This window comes from Pempheris klunzingeri, chromosome 20 (genome assembly GCF_042242105.1).
Source record: "Pempheris klunzingeri isolate RE-2024b chromosome 20, fPemKlu1.hap1, whole genome shotgun sequence".
NCBI lineage: Eukaryota > Metazoa > Chordata > Actinopteri > Acropomatiformes > Pempheridae > Pempheris > Pempheris klunzingeri.
In genome coordinates, this window is record NC_092031.1 from 18,049,609 (window position 1) to 18,066,537 (window position 16,929).

General features: G+C 43.0%; 2 protein-coding genes across 2 annotated transcripts in view; both read right to left on the reverse strand.

The window, feature by feature from the left end:
• The window catches only part of abcc3 (ATP-binding cassette, sub-family C (CFTR/MRP), member 3), a 106,104-nt gene that overhangs the window by 74,427 nt on the left and 14,748 nt on the right, over nucleotides 1–16,929 (reverse strand). The window lies entirely within an intron of this gene.
• On the reverse strand, nucleotides 170–4,913 carry LOC139219926 (sulfotransferase 2B1-like). The gene is made up of 6 exons (XM_070851935.1): nucleotides 4,720–4,913; nucleotides 2,125–2,336; nucleotides 1,519–1,645; nucleotides 1,301–1,395; nucleotides 987–1,167; nucleotides 170–492 (listed from the first exon to the last, which is right to left on the reverse strand). Exons 1-6 carry the CDS (start codon nucleotides 4,856–4,858, stop codon nucleotides 383–385), a joined length of 864 nt encoding a protein of 287 aa, XP_070708036.1. The 5' UTR covers nucleotides 4,859–4,913; the 3' UTR covers nucleotides 170–382.

The following is a 16,929-nucleotide window of genomic DNA, read 5'->3' on the forward strand; positions in this document are numbered from 1 at the left end:
GGTGTTCTCACTTACTGGAAATGTTCCGGCTGGAGCATTTGTCTGAGTTTCGACCAACTCTGAACATGAGGCAGTAGCGGTTAGGTTTATTTTGGTCAGTTGCAAAGTGTTCATAAGCATCTGGGGACAACGAGCCCCCAGATTGTTGAGAAAACTGAAAACCTGTTGCTTCAAATACAATATCTGTCTTTTATTATTTGATTATTTATTGTTCCTCATATCAGTCACCCTTATGCACCATGCGTATGTACTAAGCTTTGGCAGCCGTGACATGCATCTTATGAGCCAAACAGACATTTTAAGTGAACAGCCAGCTGCACGGTCTTCTGTGCAGCATGGCGTGGTGGAAAGACTTTAATTAAGTACTTCCTTTTAGTTTATCTCAATCCCATCCAAACTTATATTTGACATCCTTCATTTTGTCTCGGTAAACAGCATCAAAATACTCGGATTCCGCCACTGTGAGCTGGTTCTTCCAGTCTCCAGCAATTCCTGCAACAAAACATGCAAAAAACGAGAATCAAGTTCCATTTGAAGGGAAGGTGTGCGACTTTGTGCTCCCATTAGTCCCTCCTGAGCTCTCATTAACCCAGCCGCTCCCTCCTGCTCTCTCTCACCATGTCTCCCCCCCACCAGTTCCATCACCTGACGTGCTCCACCCATGCACTCACTGCCCCCTACTCCCTCTGATTACTCTACCATTATTTATACCGGCCCATTTCCACTAGTCCTCTTCCAGTGTTCCTGTGCCCACTTTGCCTGACGACCTAGGTCTGACTTTGTTTCTTTGCCTGCCCCTCGCCTTGCCTGGTTATGATAAAGATTCAAGGCTTGTCTCATTAGAAAACCTGTTGTGCTTGCACTATTTTAAATGGTGGTTATGCTCAGTAGCAGCACAGTATGTTGCTGGTTAGTTTACTTTCTTCACTGTAGCTGACTCCAGATCGCATCCAAGAACTGTAAATGTGTCACTAAGTGAAACTGACCTTTCCTGAGAAATTCTGACTTTTTCAGGTCGAACACTTCACAAGAAACTTTAGAGTAGTTCGACATGTTGTTCTTCTTCATGTTCACAAACAAGCATCTGTCTGCGATCTTCTCTATCACCTCAGGGTCTAGGGGTTTCTCCAAGAACTGTGCAATTCTGGCCACACAGTCCTTCAGGTCCTGCACCACAGAGAAACACAGATCATCTCAGATTCCAGGAACGGGAGTTTGTGCAATCGCAGTTGTCTGGAAACTTGCTTTTGAAGAGATCTGGTTCGGCAGCTGCGTGGATGGCTGCTGAATTACTGTTCACCGTTATCAGCTCTTCATAGGTGATGTACATGATGTGCCCTTTTTCCTCAGCTCCCAGCCAGCTCTTTACGTGATCAAACCACGAGCCAAACATAACTATAAAGAACAGAAAGCAACAAGAAGTCCATAATCATGAGGTAACTGTGAGTATTTTGATTAATTACCAAGCTGTTATAAATCAATACTGTACACTGCATAGGTGTGACAATGAGAACAAACCTTTTCCATCGAGGAACTTTTGGAGGAACTCGCTCTGTGGGCCTGGATTCACTGCAAAAGCAGCCATCCCATGATAGTGATAGGAAGATGTGAATACATCTTTGGGGTTCCTCATGACATAGATGGCCTGCAGGGATGATATGGCTTCCATTAGCCCTGTATGGAGCTTTTAACACTCTGCTCTGCTTTAATTTCCCACATGACATTTGTGTGTAATGTGCTGCGTTTTGGTGCATTTCATTGTGCCACCATGTTGTAGAATGACAAATAAATGAACGTTGTACCTTCATATATCTGTGTCTATACTGCTATGCTACATGTTAATGTAATGTTTCTGTGGTTTAACATCAATGAGTCTAATGTATAATGACATCTGTGTGTGCTTTGAACATTATGATATATCAACATAGCTGCAATGACGCATATTGCGCTTAGAAACGAGCTATTACCATCTTATGGACCACACGACACCATCGCAACCACCTAACATTACACCAGCAATGCGCTAAAACAACACACCTGGAACATCATAGCGCGTGTCTGATGTTTTCAACTGCATCACAGGATTTAGACGTTACATACATTACATCCATCACGGGCTATTACCCTTGGCTTTACTTCAAAGAAGGATTTTGGCATCATGCCGTATTGGAAGTGTGTAGAAAATGTGCGTGGAGATGGTCTCTGTTCGAGCTTAAGGGTGTAGACCTGGTTCTCTTCCAGCCAGGGAGTGCGGTTCCAGTTGGGAAGAGTCTCAACAGAAGTTGGATCTCCTCCACTCACAATCAGAGGAACAATCTCTTGCATCCAAGTCGTACCTAAACAGAGTCAGAGATCTTCTGTGATGCATAGTTACACTAATAACTAATGCACATCAGTCTTTTTAAAAAATAAAAAAAAATATCCATTTGAACTGCACTTGAAGGGATACTGATTTTCAACCAGCTTTGTATCATGACAATGTGATTAGTATATATATAAATGAAATAAGGGATAATGTCAGATGAGGTATCCCTTTCTTCACTCCAGACAATTCAACTGTTAAGTCACTTATTCAATCAAACAACAATGGCTGCATGGTGTGATGCCCTTTTAGGGTAAACTCACAGTAAGTCTTTCTTTCTTTTTTTTCTTACATATAATTGTGTTTGTGCCATTCAAGATAATGTGTTGAATTCCCAGTATAAACTAAGTAGGTACGTGTCAGCCCATGAGGAGAAAAGATAATGACAAATACGGATGAAATCTGTAAGTAATGACTACTTCTGAGCTACTTTACGAACTATTAGATACACGTTAACATACAGCGAAACAGCCATTCATGTGCAGTGGTGGTTTAATAACAATAAAGAATAGGGTTTTTCTTGCAGTAGTTGGGACTACAACTTAGATTTTCTTCTGCAAATCTGTGTTGTAGAATGAAACATTTACCTGAAATTAGGTAATAAATTACCCAAGGTAGGTAATAACTTACCTGAGGAGACTTTTGTTAATGTTGTATTAACTTAACCAACTACTACTGCCCTAGCTGCCCTACTACTACTTAACTATCGCTATATTCCTCTTCAAAGCCGGCAGAATTAATCGACAAAAACAATAACTTTACCTCACAGACACGTGAAATCTGTTGGTTACATGTCAGTGAGTCAACAGATGCAACTGATAGTGAACAAGTGTCTGTATTTGTGAGAGAAACTTTCAAAGAGGAGCTGCTGTGCCTTTTGCCACTGAAGATCAACACAACAGACGAGGCTGTGTACACTACTTTTTTCTAGGATAGGATGAGAGACGGTCTTTGCATCATATTTCATAGCAGAACACCTGACAGTCAACTCAGTGCAGTGTAGTGCAGTGCAGTAAAAAGTTCAGGGCTTGTACGTGGAAAATAAAAGACAACAGACAAACAAAATCCTAAATAGATCAATAACACACGTAAATAAAGACAGAGATCTGTGCTCTTAACAAAAAGTATACGTACTCAACTGGCTCTATTCAAGGCAAAGGGACAGCAGTAAAGCACGATGTCACCAGGACCAAGCCATGTAGAAATTATGATTAGGATTATTATATAGAGAATTATTATCAAAAGCAAAAATCCAATGCTGCTTGAAATATTCGACCAACTTTCTCTGCAATACAACACAGCTGTAAGTCTCTGCGGGGTCAATATCTAGCATGCGTGCGCACAGTTAGGAATGATTCTCCCCTGTTCTCCTCAGCAGACCTGCCCCAGGTTGTTCAGCTTGGTTAGAACAGCGGGACAGATTGTTGATTGACTGAGAATATTCACCTTCGAGCTGTTTAACCAATAACATTGTTTGCGTGCCTTTGACCTGCACTGGCATTCATTTGTAGAAGTGAAGTACAGAATGAATTCTAAGATTCTTTTATTTGTTTTGCAAGAACAGCGTGATCTGGCACCAGTTTTTCTCTCTGAATAGCTCGTGCTCTGTTCCACCTCCTGACCCCACCACCTGTGATGGCCCAGTGAAAACCCAAAGGTGACTGAGCACTTTCAGCTGTCGGCCCTAGATCCTGGAATAGTTTATCCTTTACAAACCACTCCATTGATTTCCCGTCTAAAGATCCATCATATTTTTAGCGTCTTAATTGTCATCCTGAAGTCATGCTTGACTACTGCATGCTGTTTGTGTTGTCATCTTAACATGCTTTTATTCATTTACTTATATCCTCTACTCATTCCTGTGTCATTTGATCATTCCCGTGTATCATTTAATCTCTCTGTATAGCACTTTGCTCAACATTTGCTGTTTGTCAGCCATCACTGAATTGACTTGACTCGACACGTGCGTTGTGGGTCATTGTTCGGCTGAATGGTGAACTTTAATCTCAGTTGTAACCATCATATCTATTTATTTACTAGGCTTGCTATTTGACTTCTACTCTATTCTGGACAAAGTGCCTGGCAAACTCCTCAGTACCCTTCATGTGTTGAATATTGAGGCAAATTCTTGTCTACAATTCAACTGTTAAGAAAATTAATTAATTATGAAAATGCATTTAAAGTATTAAAAGTAAAATGCCCCCTGCTTTGTTTACTACTTGGTCTGAAAAGCCTTTCCAGTAAGCCATGTAATTGTGTGAATATATATAGAATTGTAAACCCACAATAACGTAACATAATGTGAGACACCATCACATTACAGACATGTTTAATATTGAGCAACAGTGACATCTCACCTGACTTGGGATACGTTGCAATGAGGATGTCATCTGGGCGAAAAGAAAACTCACTGAAGTAGTTCAGGCTCCTGGGGCTGTGCAGACCCGCAGGCATATACACCCCATAGTACACTGAGTATAACTCGGCCTCAGTCATTGTTCAAGAGCCGAACATGAGCACAATCTCTGCAGTTCAAGAGGTCCAGAGACAAGATTATGTCTAAGAAATTGGTGGACTTTGAACTTTATTACTGGTTACCTTGCTGGATTCCCTTGTGTCCTCCAGTATGTGTCTCTCCCTCGCTCCCTCCCTCCCTCCCTCCGTGAAAACAGATTGCATATTTAACAATTTCACCCTGTCTAGAGGCATCCACCAGGGGTGTCAGCTCTTTGTTTTTTACAATGCGTCTTGTGAATACTTTTATCCCTGATAATGAAGCAGGTTTTGATGATACTGTGACTGAAGTAAAATTTTGAATGCAGGACATGAGCTTTTTGGGGGCTTTATTGTGATGTCACCATATTGCTGTGTGTGTTGTGCAAATTATTTTGCCTGTATGAAATAAATAAAATGTCCTTGGAATTATTTGGATTCAAACGATGCAAACGTAGGCTATTTTTGAATCCTATTTTCAGACTAGTCCTCTCTGTAGTATGGCTGTCCTCAAATTAAACAACAGAAGCTGTTGAACAGAAGTTAGAACGTGGGTTCAATTCCAAGTAAAACCAAGTGCACTCAGAGCGTGCAGACCTCCACCAAGGCCAATTATTCAGTCCTCTATGAAATGCAATAAAAAATAGGGTTTTTCTTGCAGTAGTTGGGACTACAACTTAGATTTCCTTCTGCAAATCTGTGTTGTAGAATGAAAAATTTACCTGAAATTAGGTAATAAATTACCCAAGGTAGGTTGCTGTTTGTCAGCCATCACTGAATTGACTTGACTCGACACGTGCGTTGTGGGTCATTGTTCGGCTGAATGGTGAACTTTAATCTCAGTTGTAACCATCATATCTATTTATTTACTAGGCTTGCTATTTGACTTCTACTCTATTCTGGACAAAGTGCCTGGCAAACTCCTCAGTAACCTTCATGTGTTGAATATTCTTGTCTAAATCTGAGTGTTAGATGTTTAAAGTTTCATTTCAGTAGGAGGTGTTATTTAATGTCTATGCCAGGCTCAGCCGTAGATGCATTATGGTTTCCTGTGTCAGCACATCTCCAGGAGGTGTCAGTGTTGCCGTGTGGACCGCCTGCTGCCTGGAGAGAGGCGGAGGCGAAGTGTCCTGTGATGAGCTTAGGAGAGGATACAGGAATGCCACGGGCAACTTCAAACAGGATTTTTACATTCTGCAGCTGAAGCTGGTGATTATGATGGCAACATTTCCATCACTGGTTTGTGTGGAGGCCATGCTGATCTTATGACCTACATCAGTGAGTCGTATCCAGACATCTCTGTGTTATCACATGCTTATTACCGTATCACCACATTCCTAGACACACCCTGCACACACCCTAATATCTCTGGTTCTGCTGCATCAAAGCTGTCCATTGTCCAATAATATTAAAGGAATACTAAAACTGGTGGAGTACTCCTTTAACAGTGTCATTAACGCATTGCCAAGGTTTGTGCAGCAGCATCATGGATTGTGGACTCATCAGCATCATCTACGCCTTATTCTGTGACGCTGAATATATCAGCACTGATGTATCACAATAGTGGACTATTTTCTGGCGCGGATGAATACACATTTGCTAGTTTTTATGGCAGCAGGACAGAGCATGCGGGATTTAAACATAATAAGCATAGAGCAGCATGACATGTTGAACCTTCACTAAGTGAAATAAATTGAAAGGACAGATTTTAACCTCACCGTGTTACATTTGTGAACGTGTAAGAATAATGTTCTGTATTTCATTTCCTCATCGACCCTTCAGGGCCATCCGCAGCTCTATCCAGGTGATGTCCTGGGTCTCTCTGTGGAAGCAGGTATGATAAAACTGTGGATGGCTCAGGCTCAGGACGAGTAAAATAATGCAAATGACCTCAAGCAGCCACACAACAATACATCCACATGGCTGAGGTTGCTATGGAAATATGTGAACCGTATCACATATCACCATATCAGCCACAGACACATTTCCCTCTCTCTCATGAGGCAGTTCACAACTGTGCAAAACTGATATCAGACGTTAAAGAGCAACAGGGAAGTGTTTTAGCTGCTGCTGATGAATTTTCTATTACCTGACTTGTGCACCTCAAAAAAAGCATCCCCTCTCACCTGACCCACGAGCTTTAACATATTTTAACAATATGGGGAGGAGCTACTGGGCAGAGGTCACAGCAGACACTGACAAATGTATTCAATCCACTCAGTAGCAGTGTGGGACTCTTTTTCACTTTTCTGGGAGCTCAGTGGTTGTGACACCCGGGTCTTTTTGCTGTTGAACTGCTGCTGTAGTCCATCGGGTGTTAATTCCCCTAGGCCTCCCACCATGAGCTCATAATCCCCTAATCCTTGAGGAAGGCGTAAGAAAAAAATTCGTTTCAGCCGATGAATACTGACAAGATATTTCACTCGTGGCCAAACTCATCTCGACAGCCGCATACTTGTACTAGTTCTAGGATTATCTTTATCTTGGACTTATCCTACTTATCTGCTGCCTGCGACATAGTATTTTTCATTATCAACAAAAAAGATATCCAGGTGAACATGATATCATGAACACTTCCCCCCCCCCGCTTGCTCTGCTTTAGCTGCCCATCTGTGGAGGCGCGGTGGGGCACGAGGACAAGGAATCCAAAACCACGGAACAAAGTACTTCATGAACTAGAAGAACTCAGTCATCACTTTGGCCCCCAGGGGCTACACTTCATTAGTTGTTTCATTAGCCTTCCCATCACCACCCAGTGGACTCTCCACCCCCAAAGACAAAGTGTTGTCCAGTTGGTTTGAAACACCGTCAAAGGGCTGATGGAATGAGTCAACAACAATGGTCACACCAGAAGTGTTTATCACCCAGAATGCTTTGCAGTTACGCATTGTTGCATCCTTATTGGATAGTTAGGGCTAAAACTGTACAAGGGCAGGCACATTTAATTTAAACCCCCTCCTGCTCATCCTCTGCGGCCTCCATGCAGTGTACTCTGTTGCGTAATAGTGAGGGCTGAGGGGAAGTGAAGGAGAGGAAGGAGCTGCTAATGAAACACATGGTCTCTCTTTGGAGAAGCAGCTGACCAAACACTTCCAGGTCAAAGATTTTAGAGCAAATTCCTGGAGTTCCAAGAGACACATTCAGGTACAAGTGCTTTTTCATCTCTAAAACCTTTTGTTTTAGTGTTACTCCACTCGGACTCTGTAGATCTGAGGCGTTTTACAGCCTTTGAGAAGAGTTTCTGCATTGCACATGTGGACTGGATCATAAACCTTCTGTTACTTCTGAAGAGAAGTTATGTTGAACCTTGTTTGGATGGTGACAGCAGACAGTTCAGGTGGATGGTGTTAAATGCATCCTCCTCCAGAAGTATGGATATTGATGCTGGGTTTTCATTTCTTCTTAAATGTCGAGCACATAATTATACTCAACAGTTCAAGAAGCAGATGGAGCACAGATTTTAACAAACACCAAAACTACAACAACATTCCAGCGTCTGCTTGACCAACACCGTGGGCAGCTTTAGTCTGTGAATTTAATCTGCTCACCTAAATTGCTGAGGAGGTGGTTGTTATCACTCTTACAGTTGTCATGCCAACCACAGACTTTTCCGACAGCCGGTCCGGTCAGATAAATACAGCAGCTTTTTAGACTCACTGCAGAGCCAAAACTGCAAGACGTACACAGCAGGGAACAGGCCAGGGTCAGAACCCAGGTCAGAAAGAAATGATAAACTGTAGCCAGATCAGATTGGATTAGTCATATTTGAAACAAACATCAGGGCGACCCAAGTACTTAAATGTAAGGACCTTGTGTATATTGTTCTAAACACACTGCACAGTGCTGACAGCATCTTTCTTGAGGAAAAAAATGAATCCACAGGGAGTGATCTCTTTTACATTTTGAGCAGCAGCATCAGTGAAATAAATGTTTTATTTGCCTTTTGAGGCTGAGTGATGCCCAGAGGGAGGACCTGTCAGAAATATCTGAGTCTACTGACAAAGATGTTACCGGCTGCTCTGATTGGTCAGCTTCCACAGGCGGCCTGAGCAGGCACTGCCTACCAAGACCTGCATCAGCCACATTAGCCGTGCAACATGCTAACAGACGTCACCATCCATCACGAGTTCATCCAAAACAAAGTAAATCCACTGGGTCTTCACTTCCCCAGACTGTGGGAGGAACAGCAGAACAGTTGGCCTGTACCTTCAGCATCTTATTACCAGAGCGAGCACAAGCAAGATATAACAACAATGGCGGACAGCGAGGTTTTCAGTGGGCAAGACGGTCAGCCTACTGAAGGGGCTGAGGGAGGCCACGTGTTCATCAGGCCCATCAGGCTTGTGATGTCACAAGTGGGGCCAAATCTAAACGAACCGTTTTCACACACATGTCCTGAGAGACGGTGCAGAAGAAAAAGCACATTAAAGAATAAGGTCCCTTTGAATGTTTCGGTCCTTCTGTAATATGATCAGACGAAATTAATATCCTGTAAAATTAAAAAGCCACTTGAGATTTTGATTTACTGTTAAGATGACCCTTCAGAGTGAAACAGAGAGACCACCGAGGAGAGCAGCTTCCAGGAGAGGAACATCAGGGCCATCGATGATGTGGCTCCAAAACAGACATGGATACACAGGTAAGGTTATACATGATGCCTTGAAGGAGATCAGAGGCTCAGGCACCCATATCATATTGAGATATGAGAGGAAGATGTTGACATCTGCTTCTACGTTCCATCCTTCCTGAATAAATAAAATGCACTGTAGCTTTGCCTTTCCCTCACGTGCACCATATAACTGCTCCTCGTTCTGCTCCCTCAAAGTCTCTCCTTTTCGTCCTCTTGCTAGATTTCGTAAAACTCGCTCATTGGGCAGGTTTTCGGCTCCCACACCGAGCAGGAATGTGTGAAAAATCCAGACACGCATACAAGCCCATAAACACCACCAACAGATTTTAATGATCTGCCAGTCTGAAGCGACCCTATAATCTCTGCTACTCTTTCTTCTTCAGTTAGCTTTTGTCTTCCATTTCCCACAGGCAGTCACCAGTTACCTGCAGGTAGCTTATGTAAGCAGAGAGAAAATACGCTGAGACATTCTGTGCTCCAGTTTCCAAACTGCCATTTAACAGGCACCAAGATTCATAAGAAGCCAGCTTGTTTGTGAGCTGTTCCATTCATTTTGACATTAATCTGTTTCTATTTCAGATCAAAGAGGACATTGGGTCCATCCAGCTTGCCCTGGCTTACCACCTTGACAGCAGCCAACATCACAGACGTGAAATCCCCCCGGGCTGTAGCTCATATGATAATTGCAACATAATGTGTAGCCATCTTTATTCTGTAAGAATAATTCCACCGGTTCCCACTCTGCTGTTCTTTCAAGCAGTGTTAAGGTGCCATTCATGGAAGTCAACACTTCCTGCAGATGTTTCCAATTAAAAGCTTTCCAGGAACTAGAGAGATTATGTTTAAAAGGCTGCCTTCAAATAACAAGCTTTTCTCTGTAACATTAAATGCTGATTAGTAAATGAGCAAGAATCAAAGTTAAAACTCTTTCCAGCTTAGGTCCCTGATGCTGCAGCAGGCCATCTCACTCACTCATGAACAGGAGGTACTTCAATTCAATTTTTTTCAATTCAATTTTATTTGTATAGCCCAATATCACAACAGAGTCTCACAGTGCTTTACAAAGTTCACTGAAAAACAAGTGTAAGCGAACAAACAATCTAATAAAGAGTCCAGCAGTCGATGAGGCCAATGGATCAGTCCGATGGATCAGTCCGAGGCATCACCTGCCCTTTATGACCCTCCTTCTTCGGGAAGGAAAAACTCAAAAAACCCAGTGGGAAAAGAGAAACCCCCGGGAGCAGCACAGTGAAGGAGAGATCCAGCTCCCAAGAACGGACAGGCTGTAGCCTTGGACAGACGCACATCCATTGGCTGGTGGAGAACCACATCAGTGGGACCAGGACCAGGATCCATAGGAACCAGGGAACCACATCAGCAGAACCAGGACCAGGATCCACAGGAACCAGAGAACCACATCAGCGGGACCGGGACCAGGACCCACAGGAACCAGAGAACCACTCCTTTGCTTGGGGCAGCAACTCGCTGCAAGTCCACGGGGAGCAATCCACCATTTTCCAGGTAGAGAACCATTACTTCAAACCTCAAGAACTTCAAAACTTCTCAGTGCTCAATGTGACATCTGACTTATTATACAAGCTGCTGAGAATGTATGGTATATTCTATTCAGCAATTCTGCTTAAATGATGAATAAAACGATGATTTGATTGTCAGAACAGCTGCCCATTCTTTTTCTTTAGATCAGCTTATCAACAAATGGTGTCAGGACCTGAATCTGCTTCCAGCTGATGTAAATAAAGCCTTTGGCTACTATTTTGAGAACTTTTGTTAAAAGTCAGAATCAGAATTTGATGGATGTCCAAAACATAACACGGTAATGTCTTTCTGCCTGTTTCCAGGCAGATTAATTAGCTGCTCAAGGGGAAGGCCTTCCTGGCTACACTCAGCTCAGGCATCACTCACACACGCAGCTTTGCACGCATTTTTAGAATTTAAAACCTTTGAATCACACATGAAACAGTACAAACAAAACAAAGATCTTTCTAGTACACCAATGATGGGCTCTAACATTGTAAATGTTCCCCTCCGTGCTTTCTCTCCAGATGGTAAGGTTGTGTACAAGCTGCCGTCCCAAGTGGCCGTCTGTCAGGGCGCTGTGATCCGCGATATGATTGGCGGAGACGAGCCAGAAAGGCATCTGTCTCTGTCCTATCTCCATCTGCGTGTGAGCCATGCCCCTCCCACTTCCCTGTTTGTCCACCTAGGAGTCCCATACCTGCCGGGATCTGATGTTACTACGGTAACCACGGCAGTGGCCATGGAGATGACAGAGAGCGGAAGGCATCCCTTCAGGTGTGTATGTGGAAGGAGGAACCACGGCCTGTGTGACAGGCATCCTACTCCACTACATACATACTGATCCCACCAGAGGCTGTGACCTACAGGGATTTAAAGCGATGATGAAACTTTATTCTTCGGTTTTATTCTACCTTTCAGCACATCAGTCTATCTACCTCAGATAAAGACAAGGGTGTGAGCACATTTTGCGTGTGTGTGTGTGTAAATATTGCATGTAAAACTGTGCCGTATCATAGCATAGGCTTTATTTGTGTAGCTTGGGACATCAGTTCTGTCACCAAATGAAGTGCTGAGATCTCAGAACACTGCGACATCGCCAAATCAACCATGGCAACAACAACAGCTAACAGATAGAGGAAAAAAACACAGGTTTCCAGTCCCCAAAAAACGTGATAAACCGATGTAGAAAAACAAAAATAGATAAACATGTGTCACCTTGGTGACAGTGAGAAGTGCACATGTAACACTTTCCATCTGTGCTCGTAAAGCTCAGCAGCGAGGAAGCTGCAGAAACTGAAAACGACGGTGTGAATTCAGGACGCAAATAAAAATAGCACATTGAATTCTGTGCTACATTTGGACCGAGGTGCTTTTGTATGTCTTCTTTGACTGTCGAACACTGTGGACCCTGTGAGCTCAGCACATACTCAGACACTGAGGCCAGCGAAGGAGGTGTAGGACAAACTTCACCCCTCTCTAAGAATAAGCAGACACACACCCACTCACATCAGAACAAGCACACAGAAAAGCGGAGGCACGCCACCCGCGTTGTGCGTCATCACACGCACAGCACCCAAAGCAGAGGTTTAGAGTGGCAGGCATGAATAATTGATCTTCGCACTCTGATGTAAGCATCCTGCCACTGCAGTTGGCTGGCATTAACAATCATGTAGTCAGAGAGCTCTGGTGTCTTTAGGAGCAAACCAGGGTGCTTATAGACCTCAGATTAAGACTCTTTATCACCTCATTGCTTCATATGAGCAGCACTAATGTCTTTCAGTTCAAAAAGCCGATCAGATCTGTTTAATCACATCACTCCGTTACTTGAATTAACTTAACTGTAGTCTGCATTGTCTATATTTAGTCCAGAAAATAGTGGAAACTTCACACCAAAATGTACCAGAGGCCATGGCTACATCTTCACAGTGGCCAGCAGTCCAACACCCACACTGTTGATACCATGATAAATAAATGTTTATAATATTATAATCAGAAACTGAGAGAAGCTGGAGCCAGTGAATATTTCATATTTGCCTTTGATAAAAACAAATGATCAACTGTTAAAATTGTACTTGCTCAATTGATGAGCTATTTGTTTCAGTACTTTTCATGAGCACAAGTAACTGGACTACAGTAAGATTTCTGTGGTAATCTGATTTCTTCAACAAGAAACAAGGGACAAGGTTCATTTGTCGTCAAGGTCAGTCCCAATTTGGCACATAAGAGAGGACGAATTAAATGAAAATCCTCGTATTGTATATACGTTTGTATTTAAATGATTAGGAAGTTAGAAAAACTTTTGGAAGCTGTCCAGTAGATCAGTCGGCAGCTGTGAAACAGTTGCTTTGTACGGGGCAACTGTGCCTAATCAAAGCACTTCTTCTAAAAGTGTGTAACGGCTGGGAAACCACAAGCTGGTGGACTCAATAGCCCGACTCGAGACAACTGGCAGATAAGGTAAAAGTCTTTAGGAGTAGATTCGGTACACGGGTAGGCAGTCAGAGAGAAGGCAACAAATCTGGGAGGGGCGAGGCAGAGACAGAGGCAGAGGCAGAGTCAAAGGCAAGAGCAGGAAACAAAAACCAGGAATGTAGTTCACAAGAAAAACTGCTGGACCGCTTGTCACGCGGAACGAAGACAAACTGGAACAGAGGACAGGGGAGACGCAGACTAAATAGACTGGGGCAGGTAGGTAACGAGACACAGGTGGAAGGGGTGGAGACACGATCAGTGGTGGCGGGAAAACACACAATGGGAGAAGTGAGGAGAAAGGGTAAGAAACCAAAATAAAACAGAAAATAAAGAAGCAAGAAGGACAAACAGCAAAACCCAAGGACGGGTCATGACAAAGTCTGATCCACCAGACTGATCCATTGGCCTCATCGACTGCTGGACTCTGTTTGTTCGCTTACACTTGTTTATTTCAGTGAACTTTGTAAAGCACTGTGAGACAACTCTGTTGTGATATTGGGCTATACAAATGAATTGAATTGAAATTGACAAAGTGCTTGTTTTTTGCCGCTGACAGGCTCAGATTGTTATTTGAAGTGTTGAAGTGACGACATTATGGAAAGGATTCCTACAGAGAGAGATCTGTAACATCCCAGCTGTGATTTTGCTCCATTCAAAGCCACCAGACTGCATTGACAAAAACAATAATTTTACCTCCCAGCACAAATTACAGAGTTACTGGTCTCGATCAGTTCGTCTGTTTGTGTTATTGTGTGACTTTGTTGTTTTAAAGGGTTAGTTTTGATCCGACCACAAACAGTTTTCTCCATGTCAGCAGGAAAGGGAAGTAAGGAAACCTCATTTCAGGTCAAGTTAGACTAAAACTGAGACTAAAAACTCAAAGCGGCCTCTATACCAGTCAGGCAGCAGCATCTCGTATAGATTCCTCCACCAGGGGTTTTTCAGGTGCATATTAATGTATGGACCGTTTCGGTGGATCTCCACTAATTTAGCGAATAAAGTTCAGCTCACTCACCACGCAGTTTGAAAAATTAACATATCTTGGCTTCTGCTGCACTGATTGTGCGATCCCCCCTAACTCTAACGAAGTGCTACACTAAATGAATCGATATCAAAAAAAACGACACTTTACTTCCCTTCATAAGTCTACACGACCCCGAAGACAGAAGAAGAACTGAGAAAGGTATGAAAGCTGACAGGAAGCCATGTAAGTGGGACTGACGTGTTGACTCAGGCGTGCTCTCAGGTCAGTGGGTGTAGCCTGAGCACGCCCTCTAAAACTGAGACCTCTGGCTTGAGATGTGTGTGATAGCTTCAGAGAGGCAGCTGAGATAAACACAGTGTTCTTCTGAAATATTGAGCAGCTCAGAGATCGGCGGGGATACGTTCCTTCAGATGCCAGAAAGCAGAAAAGTAGGTCACTGGAGGGGTTTTTTTCGGTCACACTTGTTTAGGGATATTTGGGTTAATATTCCAGCTGAAGAGATGAATTTTAGATTTCCCAAATCTGGGTTAAAATGATCAGTGCTTTCACATCTTCCACAAAACACTTTGCTACAGCAGCTTCTTCTGCTTCGCTTAACATCTTATGCAAAATCATTTCTTCAGGCAATGTAAATTACGAGATGAACTGAAACACCATTCAGTATCACTGTAAGACATGCAAACTCAGTAGTGAAGCCAAATATAAATGAATGAATGAACTCCTGAACTTCAGATTGGGTGAAATAGCCTACATTCCAATGCTTTTCAGCATGACGGCACTGTACCAAATACAGGAAGCAAACCCAGGAAAAGATGCCACCGCCAGTCCAAGCCAGTGCTGGTGATTTCTCTGCTTTTCATCCAGCAGGAGACACTGCAGTACCAGCCCGGCCAGAGTAAGAAGATAACCCCCAGTCCTTTATACGGAGACACACACACACACACACACACACACACACACTCGATGTTTCTGTAAGAGGTTAAAACTTGAACTTGTCCAGCTATTGTTCAGTGTCCATGTTGGCCCAGAAAACCTGCTCCAATATCCAAAACGATCACCAAGACTTGTTTCTGACCGTCCCCAGCTGACATCTCCCTTTTCTCCTGGGGAGATTTCTGACATCAGCTGTTTGTTTGTGTACGTGTGTGTGAGTGTGTGTGTGTGTTTGCGTGCGTAAAGTAGTTTGTGATTATGTGAGGGTTTGCTTCCATTGTTAGGGTTAAATAAAGCATGAAATGCCTGGAAGTATTGAACAGAGTAGTGCGTGTGTGTGTGTGAGAGTGTGTGTGTGTGTGTGTGTGTGTGTGTGTAGGTCTGCACTGGGGCTGAATTCACAAACTGCTGTTCTCTTTACTATGTTACTGCTCTTCTGCCCTTTTAAGCACATGAATTGAAGCATTTTTAGACATTTTATTGAAGATATTTTGCCATTGTGCTCTGATTACAGCATAATTATCAACTAGGGATGCCCCGGTGATGCTTTTGTTCCCCTGGTAGTGATCTGAGGCATTTATTGTTGAGAATTAACTGTAACAGATTTTTGTTAATGATTTTCATATTTGTTTTACCAAAATGAACCAAAAAAAACTATAAAACATATTGTAAATAGCACATAAAAATCCAAAAAAACAACAACTGTATATACTTTATATTATATCATATTGTAAGAAACACTTCATGCCCCACTTTAATGTTGCTGCCTTCATCATATCTAGTGTGTTAAAAGTAGCCCTGGCACTGTGGACATTCTGCATCCTGTGTTAATTAACATCAGGCATGTTAGGTGTCTGCAGATGATGTTGATTATTACATGCAGTGTAAGGCAGCTGATCGAGATGGCTGCTATTAGTCAGTTTAGCGCAGGCCCTTACAGGCTATTGTCAGATCACAATCAATCTCTGGATCATTTTCTTGATTTCTAAAAGATCAGTGAACACCATGCAGTGATCACGATCCCAGACACTTTCTGATTGATGCCATAAAACAGACACATAATCACATTGATCAGCTGAGATTATGTTGTGTTAAGTTATGTTTCCTGCTTTACTGAGGTAATTATGTTGCGAGTGATCAGAGCAGACCAAGGTCACGACAGCCCCACCTGTGCGCCCCGATGATGAAGGGCTGCGGATGGGCTTTGGGAGGACACAATATTTACCCGGTTGCATGGACACCAGAGGCGGGAGAGAATGTCCTATAGAAACTGGAAGCCTGCATCAGAAACTAAGCGTGAGTCACTGTGGCGAATAAGGTAGTGATTAAAGGATGAAGATATTAACCATCATGAGTCACACCAAGCACTGCAGAGATCAATGGCTGCTTTGAGGTTGAGCACAAAAAACAGGTGACTGATGCAGCTGAGGTAGCGCAGGTCACACATTCTCCATGCCTGTTTTAGTCCACAGCAAGCAGGGATGGTACGTGGATCTGTCGTGATACCATCAGTCA